Source organism: Danio rerio, chromosome 15 (assembly GCF_052040795.2).
Source record: "Danio rerio strain M-AB ecotype USA chromosome 15, GRCz13ab, whole genome shotgun sequence".
Lineage (NCBI taxonomy): Eukaryota > Metazoa > Chordata > Actinopteri > Cypriniformes > Danionidae > Danio > Danio rerio.
The window spans coordinates 35,006,305-35,023,572 of NC_141035.1; the positions used below are offsets into that span (position 1 = coordinate 35,006,305).

Below are 17,268 nucleotides of genomic sequence, written 5' to 3' on the forward strand. Positions count from 1 at the left end.
TATACAGCCCACACCCTTGATACATATTCACATATACCCCCCCCCCTTTACTCTTCATATCACTATTGACAATATTTAGCACTCATAACGCTCCAATGCTGACTATCATTTGTACTTCCGCTATAGCAGAGTCGCTCCGCCGAGCCTCATTCTCCTTCTGCACCCCCCCCCCCCCTCTTCTTCCCATTTATAGATGACACAACCGCCCTGTCACACGATTCTGATTTAAGAGATGCTTATTGCAGTTCTTTGCTCCACAGGTATCCCTCAGATCAACTCCCAGTCACTCTTACACAGGGTGTCTCTGGAGTATCAGAAGGTGTTGGGGGCTGATAAGTCAATATAGAGGAGTTTGAGGGCTTAAAGTATTAGAAAGTCTTAGATTCCTTTACAAGGTAATACATTTATTGTTGAACAAGGTATCATCGTATGCTAAGTTTGACTATTCAAGCCGTGAATATCAGGATACTAGGTAGTTACGTAATCAGTAAAATTCTACTAAGGTTTGACAGCTTGCCGCTTGTTTACTGCAACACTATCAGTCTGCAGCTCTATAGGTGACAACCTGTCGAATCGGCTAGATTTTAATATACATGTGTCTGTATTCGAATGTTTAGTTGGATTCATTTGTTACATTTTAATATTTAGTAAATATTCCGTAAGATAAATCTCACCAGCTTTTTTGATTGGAAATGGTGAAAAGGTCTTTAAATGTGTGGGAAAAGTATTAAAGGTGTTGAATTACTTCTCTTATTCCTGTATACTATGTTTCAGAATATGAGCAGCCATCACAGAAGTACAAAGGGCAGCAACAAATCCAGATCCTAGAAAGGTGGTCACCTGATGCCTTCAAGACATGCGTCCTAGCCACTGGCCCCCCAAAGAAGCCCAGATGGCTCTTGTCAGCCATAATCCCACATCCACTCAAGGGCGAGGGTGTGACCCAGCCACCTTCTTCTTTTTCTTCCTTCTAGCCTGAGTAACACTCAGTTTCCTCCCCCAGCCACATAGGTAATTGGAGTTTCATCCAAGCCCCCCGTCACCCCGCCACCCTGGCCGTTTCCGCTGGAGTCTTCACAGCCCCCTCCCATTTCCCGACTCCTGCCGGACCCCGCCCCCCCTAAAGCTCTGACTTCCGCAGAAGTGTTACCCCGAGCTACGACCCCCGCAGGGGTCGTCTCACCGTCCCTTCCAGGCCTTAGCAATCTTTATTTATATATATATATATATATCTATATACACCTGTACATAGATATATATTTATAATAGCGCTGTCACTCCCCCGCTCCATCTCCTAACGGAGTGTTCCTCGAGCACCTAACTTATCCCGTCACCCTCTAACAGGAGTCTTCACTGTCCAAATCCCCTTTCCCAGACTCCTGCTAGAGTAGGCCAGCTTGCCCTGTTCCCCGGGCGCCGACCCCCGCAGGGGTCAGTCACTGCCCCCCCCAGGCCACTGAAACTCATTATATATGTATATCTATGGACTTTTGTTTATAGATATATATTTATATAGAGCGCTGTCACTCCCCGCTCCATCTCCAGTCGGAGTGTTCCACGAGCATCGACTCCAGCAAGAGTCTGGCCAAACTTGCCACTCACCCTCTAGCAGAAATCTCCACCGCCCAAATCACACTTCACGATTTCTGCTAGAGATGGCAAAATAAAAAATTGCTGCACCCAACTCCTGCAGCGCCCATTCTGACTCAGAAGTCTCCTGTTCACCCCCTCTAGGCCTTAGATTATCCCATTTTATATATATATATATTTATATACTCTCTCATATATACATATATATTTATATATAGCGCTGCCACTTCCCTGCTCTATCTCTGTTTGGAGTGTTCCTCGAGCATTTTTGACTCTTAATGAGCCAACCCCGCCCACCCCTTATGGCCCCCCTTCACTAGTCTCCACCCAACCCCCTCCCCCGCTCTGGCTTCCACAGGAGCCAGTTTCAAACTTTGCTCCAACTGGAGCCCCCTACTCTTTCTTCATTCCTTAATTACTATATCCAGCAGCCGGATATAGTAAAAACTTTCTAGCTTTTTGGGGGAAATTCTTTGAAATACTCGGCTGCTGTCCCGAGCTAGAGGCATTTTTTGGGGAGCGATCGAGACCTACCTGATCTCGGTTCTCCTGATATGCTTCTAGACCGGGCGGGAGCCCTGGGCTCAAATATCTCCGAGCTCAGGGTTCTCTCCCGGGACAGCATGCCAAACCTGCTATAAGTGTCAAGCATATCTAAGTGGGAACTCTTGAAGTGAAGTTTCATAAACTAATTTCGAGAGGAGCACGTGATATGATTGTGCACCGCTGGCCACTCATCCGTAATCAGTAATAATCCAATCAGAATGATCCTAGCTTAGTATAAATGGATCACTTTCTCCCCATTGCACGATCTTCATTTTGGAAGAATCCCCCCTTCCACCCCATCTCCTCCTTTTTCTCCCCTTCAAAAGGGGGAGCGATCGAGACCTACCTGATCTCGGTTCTCCTGATATGCTTCTAGACCGGGCGGGAGCCCTGGGCTCAAATATCTCCGAGCTCAGGGTTCTCTCCCGGGACAGCATGCCAAACCTGCTATAAGTGTCAAGCATATCTAAGTGGGAACTCTTGAAAGAAGGAAATAAATTGTGTGAGACTGATAATGGCAGCCAGAAGAGAGAACAACATCAAATTTACTGTTCTGCCCCATAGACGAGGCATTAGAAACACCTTGCATAAGCGGTAATTATTGTTTTGTATTTGATGCAAAAATGATATAAGACATACGTAAATACACATAAATGTTTATATGTAAAATATTACTTTAATATTACAAACTTTCAAGGGATTAAGATGTTGATGACTGTTAAACGCGTCTCATTAAAGTCTTGTGAAAAAGGATCCATTGAAGCCTTAATGCACAATGTTAATGTACAATATATATATATATATGTATATATATATATATATATATATATATATATATATATATATATATATATTCACAGGATTATTAAGTAATATTTCGTCTCCTGACATTTTTACATTTACATTTCAAGAGTTCACACTTAGCTGATGATTTACAAAGCTTATTTGGCATGCTGTCCCGGGAGAGAGCCCCGAGCTCAAGGGCTCCTCGAGCCCGGGGCTTCCTCCCGTTGGCAGAGCAAGAAGGGAGCCTGAGCTCGGTGGATCTCAGAACTCCCCTGCCGCTGTAGCTAAGGGAACGTAAGGAATTAGACCAGCTTGATTGTTAAGTATGTTGAATGTCTTTGGATGGTGGGAGGAAACCGGAGAGCCCGGGGAAAACCCACGCGGACACGGGAAGGACATACAAACTCCCCACAGAAACACTCACCGGTCCTATCGAACTAGGACCGGCAGTATTCTTGCTGTGTGGTTCACAGTGCTAACCACTGGACCGCCGTGCCGCCCAATTACAGGTAAAGGAGGAGAATAGGGGAGGAGGGGGGTTTCTTCCAAACGAAGATAAAGTGAACTGGAAACTTAGACTATTTATGGTGCCTTAGGGCTCATATGATTGGAAGATTAGTGATTAGCAAATGCGAGACTGGACGTGATAAATCATAAGCACGTGATCCTCTCGAAATTAGTTTATGAATAAACTTCACTTCAAGAGTTCACACTTAGCTGATGATTTACAAAGCTTATTTGGCATGCTGTCCCGGGAGAGAGCCCCGAGCTCAAGGGCTCCTCGAGCCCGGGGCTTCCTCCCGTTGGCAGAGCAAGAAGGGAGCCTGAGCTCGGTGGATCTCAGAACTCCCCAAAATGCAGAATTAATCGCTCGGGACAGCAGCCGCGTATTCGAAGAAAAAACCCCCCAAAAGGCAGGAAATTTAGAGCTATATCCGGCTGCTGGATATAATAGAAGAAAAGAGATTAAATGCATGGGCATTAATTAGATAGGATTAATAAGGGTGAAAAGAGGATTCTAATAACTCTTGCTGGAGTTAGAGTTTGAAGGAACCCCTGCGGGGGTCATGGTTTTCGGGGTTAAGAAGAAGGGGAGAATAGGTGGTTTGAAGCAGTGAAAGAGAACTTTGAGTGAATCTTGTGGGAGTTGGAGCTCTAAGTGACCCCTGCGGGGGCCAGAGTAGAGTGAAGGTATGGAGCAGAGAGTGGAGGAGAGTAGCTCTTACGAAAGATGGAGCTTTGTGAGAGTTTGAGTTTAGAGCAGCCTCTGCGGAGGTTAGAGCTTGAGGGTAGGGTGTAGATAGGAGTGACCTCTGCGGAGGTTAGAGCTTGAGGGTAGGGAGTAGATAGGAGCGACCTCTGCGGAGGTTTGAGCTTGAAGGTAGGGTGTAGATAGGAGCGACCTCTGCGGAGGTTTTGAGCTTGAAGGTAGGGTGTAGATAGGAGCGACCTCTGCGGAGGTTTGAGCTTGAAGGTAGGGTGTAGATAGGAGTGACCTCTGCGGAGGTTTGAGCTTGAGGATAGGGTGTAGATAGGAGTGACCTCTGCGGAGGTTAGAGCTTGAGGGTAGGGAGTAGATAGGAGCGACCTCTGCGGAGGTTTGAGCTTGAAAGTAGGGTGTAGATAGGAGTGACCTCTGCGGAGGTTTGAGCTTGAGGATAGGGTGTAGATAGGAGTGACCTCTGCGGAGGTTAGAGCTTGAGGGTAGAGAGTAGATAGGAGCGACCTCTGCGGAGGTTTGAGCTTGAAGGTAGGGTGTAGATAGGAGTGACCTCTGCGGAGGTTTGAGCTTGAGGGTAGGGTGTAGATAGGAGCAACCTCTGCGGAGGTTTGAGCTTGAAGGTAGGGTGTAGATAGGAGTGACCTCTGCGGAGGTTTGAGCTTGAGGGTAGGGTGTAGATAGGAGTGACCTCTGCGGAGGTTTGAGCTTGAGGGTAGAGTGTAGATAGGAGTGACCTCTGCGGAGGTTTGAGCTTGAGGGTAGAGTGTAGCTAGGAGCGACCTCTGCGGAGGTTTGAGCTTGAAGGTAGGGTGTAGATAGGAGTGACCTCTGCGGAGGTTTGAGCTTGAGGGTAGGGTGTAGATAGGAGTGACCTCTGCGGAGGTTTGAGCTTGAGGGTAGAGTGTAGCTGGGAGGAGCAATGAGTGGAAGAGAGTAACTCTTGTGAGAGTTGGAGCTTGAAGCGACCTCTGTGGAGGTCAGAGCTTGGGGGTAGAGTGTAGATAGGGGGAGATAGGTAGCAGTGAGTGGAAGAGAGTAACTCTTGTGAGAGTTGGAGCTCTGAGCGACCTTTGTGGAGGTCAGAGCTTGAGGGTAGATTGCGGATAGGAGGAGATAGATATCAGTGAGTGGGAAAGAGGATTTGGATAACTCTTGCGAGAGATTGGGGCTCGGAGCGACCCCTGTGGGGGTCAGAGCTAGAGGGTGAGTCATAAGGAGAAGAGAGGTAGTTGAAGTAGAGTGAAGAAGTTTTAGCTTGAGCGGACCCCTGCGGGGTTTGGAGCTTGGAGAAAGAGTCTAGGCGGAAAAAGAATAAGTAACATCGTGAAGAAGAAAGGACTGTGGCCGCTATGGCCGAATCCTGCAAGAGTTGGAGCTCAAGGGGGCCCCTTCGGGTGTCTGAAGAGTCTAGACAGTAGAAACAAGATCATTAGAGGTAGAGTGTAAAATAGATTAGTTGGGAGTGGAGTGTAGAGAAGAAAGGAACGAGAGGCTGAAAAGTAGGGTTATAAGGATAAAAGATTTGGAAAAGTTGGAAGAAGGGAACAAGCACAAATATAATACATATGTACAAACGCAGTAAATGCGCAAAGAACATGTGGATACAAACGTCTGCATCTGTAAATAGCTATTGGTGATTGCAGAAGATGCTAACTGCAATGGCCCTTGAGGGAGTCCTTGGCAAACATGTAAGGGTGCCATGGGTGGACAATTGGGCTTCTGCGGGGTTTGGTTTGGATGACTCTTGCGAGAGTCGAGGCTCTGTTAGACACCTTTTTGAGTTGGAGCCGTGTGAGGAGGTGCTTGGGGGTTGGTTAAAGCCTGTTGGGCTTTCTTGAGGTGGTATTTACTGAGACGTATATAAGATTTGAAAACTTCAGAAGACCAGCGACCAAGGGTCTGGATCTGATGGTGTGAGAGCCCGTTGTAGTGGCTGCGCCAATCCTGAATGAGTGGCTGGAAAAGGGCTCTGGGAAAAAACCTGATAGGCGAAAGATTTCTTTAAGGTGTTTTTGAAACCAGAATCGAGATACTGGACGGTTAGCGTCATCAGTAAAAAGCGGGGCCAGTGGGTTAGCCTCTTGAGATTTTCTAGGCTAAGAGGGTTTGGAATGGGCGTGTAGGTGAAGGAATATTGAAAATGAGGATAGAGTGTCCTCTCTGGAATTAATCTGTTTTGCTTTGTTTGATAAGGAAAGAGATAGTTTCCCTGTCTTGCAAAGCTAGATCTGAGATGGTGGGGTGGAGTAGAGGGTTAAATTTGGATGTAACTGTTAGTTCAGAACATTTAAGAAACCCCCCAAAAAATGCTAGATTGAACATAGCATCTAAGGTGCGGGCTGTATGGGAGGAAATGTAACCTTTACAGAGGGTGTAGATGCATGAGGTAAGGATTTTGAGTGTAATGGGTTGTCTAGCATGGTATGGAATTGTTTGAACGAATTCCATGCTGTGAGGTAGGCATTGAGGGTTCTGGGAGCTATTGCTTGTAGGATAAGAGATAGAGAAGTTTGATGAAGATTATGAAGTGGGTGGTTTATGGAAATATCGTTACTGAATAAGGAGGGACCGGCGTTGGGTGAGGGTCTGCTTCCGGGGCTAGTTGCCAGAATATCTGCAAAGAGAAATGAGAGAGAGAGAGTCAGCGATTTGGTTTTTGCAACCAGGTACATGTTCAGCAATCATGATAAATTGTTTTTTAGCAGATATCCAGATAAGGTGTCTTAAAAATGGCATAAGCGATTGGGAGTGGGAGCGTCCTTTGTTAATGCAATGCACTGTAGCTTCGTTATCGCAGTGAAAGAGAATGCTAGATGTAGACCATTCGTCCCCCCACAGGATGGCTGCTGCGATGATAGGGTAGAATTGGAAGAGGGCTGAAAAACATTGGTCTTTGGAATGGAATTACAATTGGGTTGGCCATGTTGAGACAAACCAGTGTCCTTTATATTAGCCACTGTAACCTATTGGAGGGGCAGCGTCTGTGTATGTGTTGATGTCAATAGGGGATGCAATCAAGTCGCTGTAGAAAAAGGAACAGCCGTTCCATTGCTTAAGGAAAGAGATCCATAAGCAAAGTTCATCGCGACTGGGTTTGGAGAGAAAAATTGTTTCTTCTAAACCATGAACTGTGGTGGATAATTGATGGAGGTGGGAAATGAAAGGAATAATGCGCATAGCGAAATTTAGATGGCCGAGAATTGGTAGGAGTTCTCGTTGTGTGCACATCTGTTTTTCAAGGAAAATTTGGGATAGAGAAATTATTCGATTGATTTTCTCTTTAGGAAGGGATGCTTGGAATTTATGCGAGTCTAGATTAATACCCAGAAATTCGATTGAAGTACTGGGTCCTTCCGAGATCAGCGAAAACCTGCTGGGTGATCGCTAGGTGTTTGGCTGGAGGAGATGACGGGGGGGAAATAAGAAAATCGTCTAGAAGGTGAATGAGGTATGGTATTTCGTAAATATTAGACAGAATCCAGCATAAAGCTTCTGACATTATGTCAAATATTTTTTTTTTGGGCTGCTTTTGCATCCGAAAAATAGAATTGATTTCGCCAATAAATGCCAAAAGGTGCCAGAAGTCTGGGTGGATTGGCATGATTTTAAAGGTAGGGGAAATGTCTTCTTTGGCTAGCCAGGTGTTACGACTGGCTATCTTTATGAGAGAGATCTCTTGATCAATGTCGTAGTAGTTAAGTAAATATTCGTCCAATGGAATAGTGCTGTTAATGCTAGGAAAGGAGCAATTGTGTTGGGACGAAAGGTCGACTACAAGGCGTTTTTGCCAGAACATTTTTTGAGTAGCGACACCAATGGGGCTAATGCGCAAGATATTAAAAGGAGGAGCCTTGGAGTTCCAATCATGAAGTTGTTGTCGATTTCTTTTTAATAAGATAATCGACGGTTTCAGGTTCAGAGGTTGCAGACTGCAGGTTAGGACAGATTGGATAAAGTGAAAAATGGAATGTATCCTTTGTGAAGAGGATGTGGAGTGTAATAGGTTGGATGAGGGTCAGCTTCTGGAGCCAGCAGTCATGATCTCTAAAATAGAAAAAACAAAGAGAATCAGAAATTAAATCTTTGCAAAATAATACAAGTATGGCAGACATGAAAATTGTTTTAGTTTATATCCATGCGAGGCATCTTAATAAGGGCATGGGCGGCTGTAAATGGAAGCGCTTTTGATAATGCATGGTCCGATGACTTCATTGATACGATGTGCAAGGATGGTAGGGGTGGGTGTTCGTCTCCTAACGGGATGACAGATGAATGGAGAGCTGAGGACATGGGATATGGCTAGTCTGGTGGTCCTGGAAAACTGGTACCCCTTGAAGACTGAGCATGTGAAGTGATAGTGAAGTTTAAATTTGTATTTATAACAGTCAAGTGGGAAGTTTGTTTCTTTGCCGTTTTCACATCCGACTGACTTGCTATATAATCTTATATGACGCTTGTAAATCAACACATGAGTCGCTGGCGTATTACAATTGGACTTCTGTGCTTGATGGCATAATGTTTTTCAATAGCTTGTTAATATTTACTGGTTGGGTAATAATTTTTTTTTTTTTTTTTTTTTTTTTTTTTTTTTTTTTTTCAGAAGTTAAATGTCAAATGGAATTTTTTTTTTTTTTTTTTTTTTTTTTTTTTAACTAAATTTACAAGCGTGTCTGGCCTATTCATTCATAAGGTCTTTGCAGCAGAGTCAAGAGAGAGGGCGGGACCATCTCCAGTCTTTTAGCTCATTGGATGGAGACGCTTATCTTTACAGCTATTGGCTTAAGGAGTTTCAGTCAGGCCATGCAAAAGGTGCAAAAAGCCTGGCGGCCATTTTGTTGATCAAATTCAACATTGTTTGTGGCTGGAGCTGCTGCTCTGCTGAACACATTCCAGCAAACAATCTGTTAAACGATGGATAGCATGTGTACTGCTAGGAGAAGGTGAGGGTTCCGTTTTATTGCAATAGCTTTGGAGTTTGGCTTATATCTTGCTGGGAAATAAGGTTGAAGACACAGCAGATGCGTTGTGGAGGCTCTTTGAAGTGGAAGGTTGTTGTTTAAGCTGTTGATGAAATTGTTGGAGTTGTAGTTGTTTGAAATGGTAGCAATAGTAGTTGTTGTTGTTGTTGCTGTAGCTTGTATATTGTAGCTTGTAGATTGAAGCTTTTAGATTGTATATTGTAGATTGTAGGTTGAAGCTTTTGTAGCTTGTAGCACTTGTAGCTTTTGTAGTTGATGAGCAGAGCAGAGCGTTCTTCCAAATGAAGATCCTGAAGATTGTAGCTTGTTGCTGCTTTAGTTGTCCATGCTGGTTTAGAGTTGGTTCTTCAACGGAGCTAGCTACGGTGAAGCTGCTTCTTCCAAACGAAGATAAAGTGAACTGGAAACTTAGACTATTTATGGTGCCTTAGGGCTCATATGATTGGAAGATTAGTGATTAGCAAATGCGAGACTGGACGTGATAAATCATAAGCACGTGATCCTCTCGAAATTAGTTTATGAATAAACTTCACTTAAATCTCGAAGGCCAGATTACCGTTTGAAAGTGTTTTTGTGTTTTGTGTGAACCATTAACCAATTAAGTCTTTAAGCACAATGGAAACATTCTTAAAAAGTGCTCTAAAAGTTTAAATAAAATTTTGAAGTGCCCACAATATCAATATTATTGTTTATTAACTTGATATATTGGATAATTGAATATCAGCATACTCTTCCTAGAAGTTTCTGTGCATTATATATATAACATAGTTTTCTATCATGTTTTGTATGGTGATGAAATTTCAACTGAATAGTTTCATCTGTTTGAATGTGTTCCCACAATGGGTATAACAACCCATCATGGGTTATTGGAACATGCCATTTGTAAAGCAGTTTAGTGGTCTGTCCTGCAGTACAATTTAAGAATGTTTTTTTTTTTCACCCAGCTGATAATTGATGTGACTTAAAGCTATTTAGAATGTGAAGACATTGTAGAGAAGTTCACTGCTATTTGATAAACTCTTTTTTAAAGATATTTTAAATAAAATCAATAAAAATTGAACGGTGAGGCTGTACAAGCTAGTTAGTAGTGTATATTATATGTCTTTGTTGTTTTTCCATAGGGACCAATGGAATCGTGACATATGGAAGCATTGTGGGAGATGATTTCAGTATTCATCCGGTGACAGGAGTCATAACTACCACCAAAGCTTTGGATAGGGAGGCCCAAGGCGTTTATGCTTTGACAGGTACTGAAGTGCTTAATTAGAGGAATTTACTCTTGGATATGCTTTTCATTTCTGCCAATGTCATGTCACGGTTGGGCACAATTTTGTTTAGCCAGTTTACAACCTCTCTCATAAACAGTTTATGCCAGAGATGGTGGTTCTCCACCTAATTTCGCCAAAACCACAGTGCGGGTCACTGTGCTGGATGAGAATGACAATAGGCCGGCGTTTGGGAGAGTTTACTACAGTCTGGAGGTGCCGGAGAACCAGGAGCCTGTGACGCTTTTCACCATTAGAGCCACAGATCAAGACTCTGGAGACAGCGGGCTGGTGTACTACAGAATCACAGGTATTAATGGCATGAGCACTATTTATGTTGTCGCATACTAATGCTAATTGTTCACACGTTTTGGTCATGCTCAAAGTCATTTCAGTTCTGCAAATGCTCATTTATTCTTTCCCCATTGTAGTAGTATATCATGCAGCCTCATCAGAACTCTTGTTTTGGTGGAAAGAAGTTGGAAAAGATCATACATTTTAACATACAAAAATTCCTAGCAAGTAAGACTATACTACACCTATTAAATTGTCATTTTTTTAACATTAGATTACACTACCTGACAAAAGTCCCAAGTTTTAGGAACAGCAAATATTAATTTCTAGTTGATCATTTGGTATAAGAAGTGGCTTGTATGAAAGGCAAAGGCTTCTGAATTAGGCTTATTTTACCAAAATAATATTGTGTATGACTCCCATGAGCTTGGAGGACTGCATTTATACTGTACATCTCTGCAATGACTCGAATAACTTATTAATAATGTCATTTGGAAGGGCAAAGAAAGCGTTCTTGCAGGACTCCCAGAGATCATCAAGATTTTTGCATTCATCTTCAATGCCTTCCCCTTCATCTTCTCCCAAAAGGCTCAATGATATTCATATTTGGTAACTTGGCTGGCCAATCCTGGAGCACCTTGACCTTCTTTGCTTTCAGGAGGCTAAAGTATGACAAGGAGCGCTATCCTGCCAAAGAGTTTACCCTCTCCTTTGGTTTATAATGTAATGGGCAGCACAAATGTCTTGACTGATTTCTGTGAGAATCTCAGGTTCCAGTAGGTATTCTGCAGTATTTGTGATGATTAGGATGCAGTTTAACAGACAATTCCTCTGAAAAATCTACCTTCTGCCACTTTTCCAAATGATCAACTAGAATTATTATTTGTTTCTCTTACAAATGGTATCGATGAGAAGACTTTTGTCAGGTAGTATATGTAGCAAAGAGGAGGATAATTTGATGGAAAATGACAAAGCTCTACTCAACATTTAAAGCGCAGCCCCAAAATACTAGTTAATTGTCTTTATCAGCAGATTTTGAACTGCCATTTTTCATTTTTTACTGTTCTCCAAGTTCCTCATATAATGTTATCAAGAATAGTGACTGCAAAATAAAACAGCTACTCACACTTGCAAATTATCAGCATCACATCAATGATAAATTTTAGTATTTTTGAAAATCATCATCAAATTTAGCTTTGTTTTAAATGAAAATGTTCTCAAATGTGAACAAATGACTAGGTTCCTACTAATTTGGCCTGGAACTTCATTAAAAAATTATGGATGAAAATGATCAGTACTTGACTCATTTACTGTAAATCTGTAGCCAGTACTTAGCCACTACCTTTCAAATTACTAGATATGCTGAAATTGATTTGTCAAATTGCATATTCCTGAAGAGGAAAGACAGATAATGACCTTGATTTGACGTCTTTTTTCCCCTTAGATGGAGACCACTTTGGTGATTTCCACCTGGACAAGAAGTTAGGTGTATTGTCTACTTCCAGAGCTTTGGACCGAGAATCTAGAGCAAAGTACACCCTCACCGTTGAGGCACAAGATCAGGGTATACCATCCCTCACCAGCACCGTTACTTTGGACATCAGTGTCCTGGACCTGAATGACAACAGCCCAGTGTTCCCCAGCAGCAGCTACTCTGTGGAGGTATCAGAGGATGCTTCAGCAGGATCTCTTGTTTTGGAGGTTTCAGCCTCTGACAAGGATGAAGGGTCCAATAGCCAGGTGGTCTACTTCTTGAGTCGTGAATCCAGTGGCATGTTCATTGTGGACCAACACACAGGTCGCATCATTACAGCGGCAACTCTTGATCGTGAAAAAGTGGCCTCCTACAACTTCCAAGTCTACGCCATGGACTCTTCAGCAACTAATCCTCGTAACTCCTCCGCTGAAGTTGCCGTCCACATTTTAGATGTAAACGACAATGCCCCCTTTTTCATTACAGACCCGCTTATCATCAATGTCTCCATCAGTAGTCTCTCCAACCACAGAGTGCTGGCAACTATGAGAGCAGAAGATAAGGACTTTGGTGCAAATGGGTCTGTGTTCTATCGATTTGCCAATCCTGTCAAAGGCTTCACCATAAACTCCCTGACGGGAGCCATCCAGGCCACAGAGAAGCTCCAAGCACTGACCCAGAGTCAGAGGATCCTCATTGTGGAGGCCATGGATCAGGGCAACCCATCGCAGTCCTCTCTGGGCGTAGTAATTGTGTACATCAGAGAGCAGAGTTACCAGGGCGTCCGCTTCTCGCGCAACACTAGAGATGTGAGCCTGCAGGAAAATGCAGCCAAAGGTGGGATGATGATCTCTGAATTCAATACAGATATGTTAAAGAGCCCCTATTTTGCACTATAAAAGGTCATTTTTTGGTTTTGGGGGTCTTCAACAACAGACTGTTATGCATGCAAGGTCAAAAAAAACGTTCATTTTCTTATAATATTTATACATTTTTTTAACCTAATTATCCCAACGACTCCCATATGATTTGTTCAGCGATTCATTTTACCTTAACCCCTCCCTTACGGAAGGCTAATCTGCTTTGATTGGTCCGATGACCTAGTCTGTTGTGATTGATCGACTGGGTTCAGAATCGCGAGTTCAGAAACGCATTTAAATCTTTAAAGAAAAAAACATGCAAGCAATATGTGAATATCTCCATAAAGATTTAATCTGACAGATACAGTACAAGACCTGATCAAAAGTGGATTAAATACACACCATTAAACAAATTTTGCAAACTACAGAAAACGAGGCAACCATTTTAATGACACATATTATGATCCGAGAGAAGAAGAAAGGTCCATATAAACTGTAACAGTTACTGACAAAGTCCCTGTCAAAGTCTGACAAAGTCCCATACATAGTAGTCTCCGCTTCCTTTAATAGCAAACGGTCGATGAATCCCACATTGCTGCATAGGTTGTTGTATTAATCATCAGAAAAATTACAGGAACAAACACAGCACTCGGTTGGGTATACTGTGGTATTGTTGTGAAAATTATCTTTAACCCTTTTTTCCCTGCAACCGAATTTCCATCTTCGTGTCATGATCAGTCATGTGTTCCCCAACACTCCGCTAGTGTCTGAAGGGAAAGGCGCGTTCACGTTTTACCCGATCTATCACTTCATATTAGGTGATATACCATATCAACGTTGACATGTTCAGGCAAAAGATCCGAACCAAACACGATTCATTTAGTCGACTGTTTTGTTGAAGAATCAATAGTTTTAAACATGGTGCACTTTCAGATTTAAACCTCAGCTGAATGTTTTCATTCACTTTGTGCTGTTACACACTGCATAGAAGTTCATTTTCAAAAACGCATAATAGGGGCTCTTTAAAATGTTGTACATTCCCTTGGAATGCAAGAATCAGTGTTTCCCCTAGGTTAACACCTTTACAAAAATTACAGATTTTATAGTGTCTTTTCTTAATATTTTCCAAAATATTTGCGATATATGTCTCAAAAGAGATTTAAAGGAGATTTAAAGCAGTAAATTATATATATATATATATATATATATATATATATATATATATATATATATATATATATATATATATATATATATATATATATATATAAGCCTGTACTAGTCTTGTATAAAATTATTGAAATATAATTCCTTTGTCCTTTGTTTACCAAATCTTTTGTTTTGTATTCTTATATAAATCAGATGGGCCGTAAAAAATCAGAGCACACTTTTTCTGTCATGTTTAGTCCAGATTAAAATTAAGCAAACATTGGAAAATAAACACTATGTCATTGTTGTTTGATGCCTATTTGAACACATCCATGGAAATGATTAACCTTAAATGTTCTCTGTTGTGATCTGGTGATATATAAAGGAAATTAAATGAAACAACTTGTCTTTCAAGGGGGCAGGGGGTGCCGTTGGGGGGCCAAGGCACCCTAATACAATGGTAGAGGAAGTGAGCTGATAAAACACTTATCTTGCATTGAAGTTAATGGAAATTTTCAGTGTAAACAACCGAGGTCTTGTCTTTTTCACAGGTACTGCAGTTGTTCAGATTCATGCTCAATATCCTGATGGTTCTACCAGTGGCATCAACTACAGCATATTCAGCGGGAACAAGCAGCAGTCATTTAGCATCAGCCATCATACTGGTATGTCTTTGCATTACTTTATTTGTATTGTGGCCTGTCTATAAAGACAACTAACTAATAGTCATTATTAATGTATTGTTTTAGGTGAGATTTGGGTAGAAGACTCCACAGGTCTGGACTTTGAAGAGACTCCACGACTCCGCCTGGTGGTCAAGGCTGAAACAGCATCATCCAGCTCCTTCATGGCTGTCAACCTTCTATTACAGGATGTCAATGACAACCTTCCACGCTTTCAGCTTCACAATTATGTCGCTTATGTTCGCGAGGCCCAGGGCTATGATCATCCTATCATTCAGGTGCAGTAATCTCTCATGTGTTTGCTCAACAGTTGAGTCTTCATAAAAGTGTAAAGTTGTGGAGTAATAACATCCCTTGGCACTGAATACAGCATATTTTCAGTGCAAGCCAGAAGAGTTTTCTTTGCGTTTCCCACAATGTTTTCATTGTCCATGGTGAGAATATAGGCTCAGCTGTCCCACATATCCACAATCAATTCCCCTTTTTTTAGCTTTTTTTTTTCATAATTCAAGTTCCAAGCCTAACATTGCTTAGAGGTTCACGTTACGCTTAGGCAGCTGTTGCAGATCTCCCTGTGTTTTCATTGACAATTTCACCGGTAATTTCCTCAGGTGTTGGCGAATGACCTGGACCAGGGTCAGAATGGGCAGGTGACCTACTCCATAAGGTCATCCTCCATGAGCGGCCTTTTCAAGATTGACCCTATCACAGGAAGTATATCCACCGCTGCCATCATGGATAGGGAGATCTGGACACAAACCAAGTACTAAGTTGATCCTTCTGCCATTATAGTAGTTTATGTTTCTAGTGCTGGGAAACAATTAAAACTTTTAATCATGATTAATTGCATGATTTTTCGGCAATTTTTATACACAAAATTCGACAATAAATTCAAAAGTGTTTTGCACACTTTTATTTTAAATGCTCTGGTATATGAATAAAACATTGATGTTTTTTATTAGTATTCCCTTTACTTATTAACAGCTACAACATATGTAAGTCTTAACCTAAACTTTAAGATAATCGAATGAAATATAAAACTAAAACTATTGGCAACTGCCAGGGCATTCAGTGATAATTAAGTAAACATTACATCAGTGGTTCTCAGTTCCTGTCCTTGCACCTCACTGTTCTCAAATAACCAGCTAGATAGATGAGACCTTTATGCATGAATCACTATTATGCATATGTCACTGCTTCCTACTAACCTAATCATGGGAAATATCTACTTCCCTTCAGAATGTTAATTCACGTATTTGCCTTCAGCGTATGTATTATAATATGTTGGATTCACATCAAAAGTAAAATTAAGTAATCACGTGAGTATTACATACAAAGTCAATGCAAATGCATAAATATAGATGAATTTCCACCAGGCATTGTGAATGATGCAGAATGCGTTTGCAGCAAATGTGGAAATCGACACTATCGCATCTTTAAGTAACTCAACTCAATCTAAAAATTAGCTTGAAGTAAAAAAACACCCCCCCCCTCCCCCCAAAGTAACTAATTCCGTTACTTAGTTGCTTTTAATGAAAAATATTGTGTTATATTACATTTGAGTTACTTTTGCTATACTTTTCCTTACCTGCCTGAGGTTTGATCTCTTTCAGAACTTGCAGGTATTTTTTTCACCTTTTTTATAGAAAAGCTCTGCATTTAACAGCCACCTATAGAACCCACACCTTCATTTTCCTTGAAAAATGTTGGATAAAATTATATTTTGAGAACTGTCTGAGCCCAGAGCTTTACATATTGTATATACAGATTAATGAAAGCAATCTAAAGTAATGTGTTTGCTACTTTTGTATGTTATGTGTTATTAGTTAATTAAATTCACTGTCCATTAAGATAAAGAGTGCAATAAAGCCTAAGAGTACTAACATGAAATTTTAAACCTTTAAAATGTTTAATAACAAAATGCACAGTAAGATGATAAAAATAATCCCCAAATCAAAATAAATGTTCGAGCTTTAGGGTGCTTTCACATCTGTAGTTCGATTTATTTGGTCCGGAACAAGGGCAACAAATGATGCATTGTAGCATTTTCTGCCATTTTTGAGTGGTTTTCACACCACACTGATTGCACGACTGATTTACCAAAATGCAGTCATCTGACAAAATCCTCATCACTCATTGGCTAGATGTTATTTAACTTATTTTCTAAACTGCTTATCGATTAGTTAGAATTTTCTTGAGTAAACAAACCGGCAGACACAAAATGTCAAAGTTAACTATATGAAGGGACGACTGCGCTGGCTATGCATACATCACTTTAGACAAACTATACAATTTGAGAATGAAGCGCGGCTGCGGCTGAAAAACAATGTTTTATTGCATTGCAAATGGCGAAGCTTCAGGAGGAGGCGTGAATTCATTTTGCTAATTTGTGACATGGTCATATTTTGGAAATACTACCA

At 41.5% G+C, this 17,268-nt stretch overlaps 1 protein-coding gene across 1 annotated transcript in view; it reads left to right on the forward strand.

The window, feature by feature from the left end:
• The window catches only part of dchs1a (dachsous cadherin-related 1a), a 201,063-nt gene that overhangs the window by 174,917 nt on the left and 8,878 nt on the right, over positions 1-17,268 (forward strand). The window contains exons 12-17 of the mRNA XM_087284281.1: positions 10,245-10,370; positions 10,489-10,698; positions 12,127-12,993; positions 14,717-14,830; positions 14,915-15,126; positions 15,460-15,611. Coding sequence (XP_087140407.1) covers positions 10,245-10,370; positions 10,489-10,698; positions 12,127-12,993; positions 14,717-14,830; positions 14,915-15,126; positions 15,460-15,611 — 1,681 coding nt within the window. The remainder of the gene's footprint in view (positions 1-10,244; positions 10,371-10,488; positions 10,699-12,126; positions 12,994-14,716; positions 14,831-14,914; positions 15,127-15,459; positions 15,612-17,268) is intronic.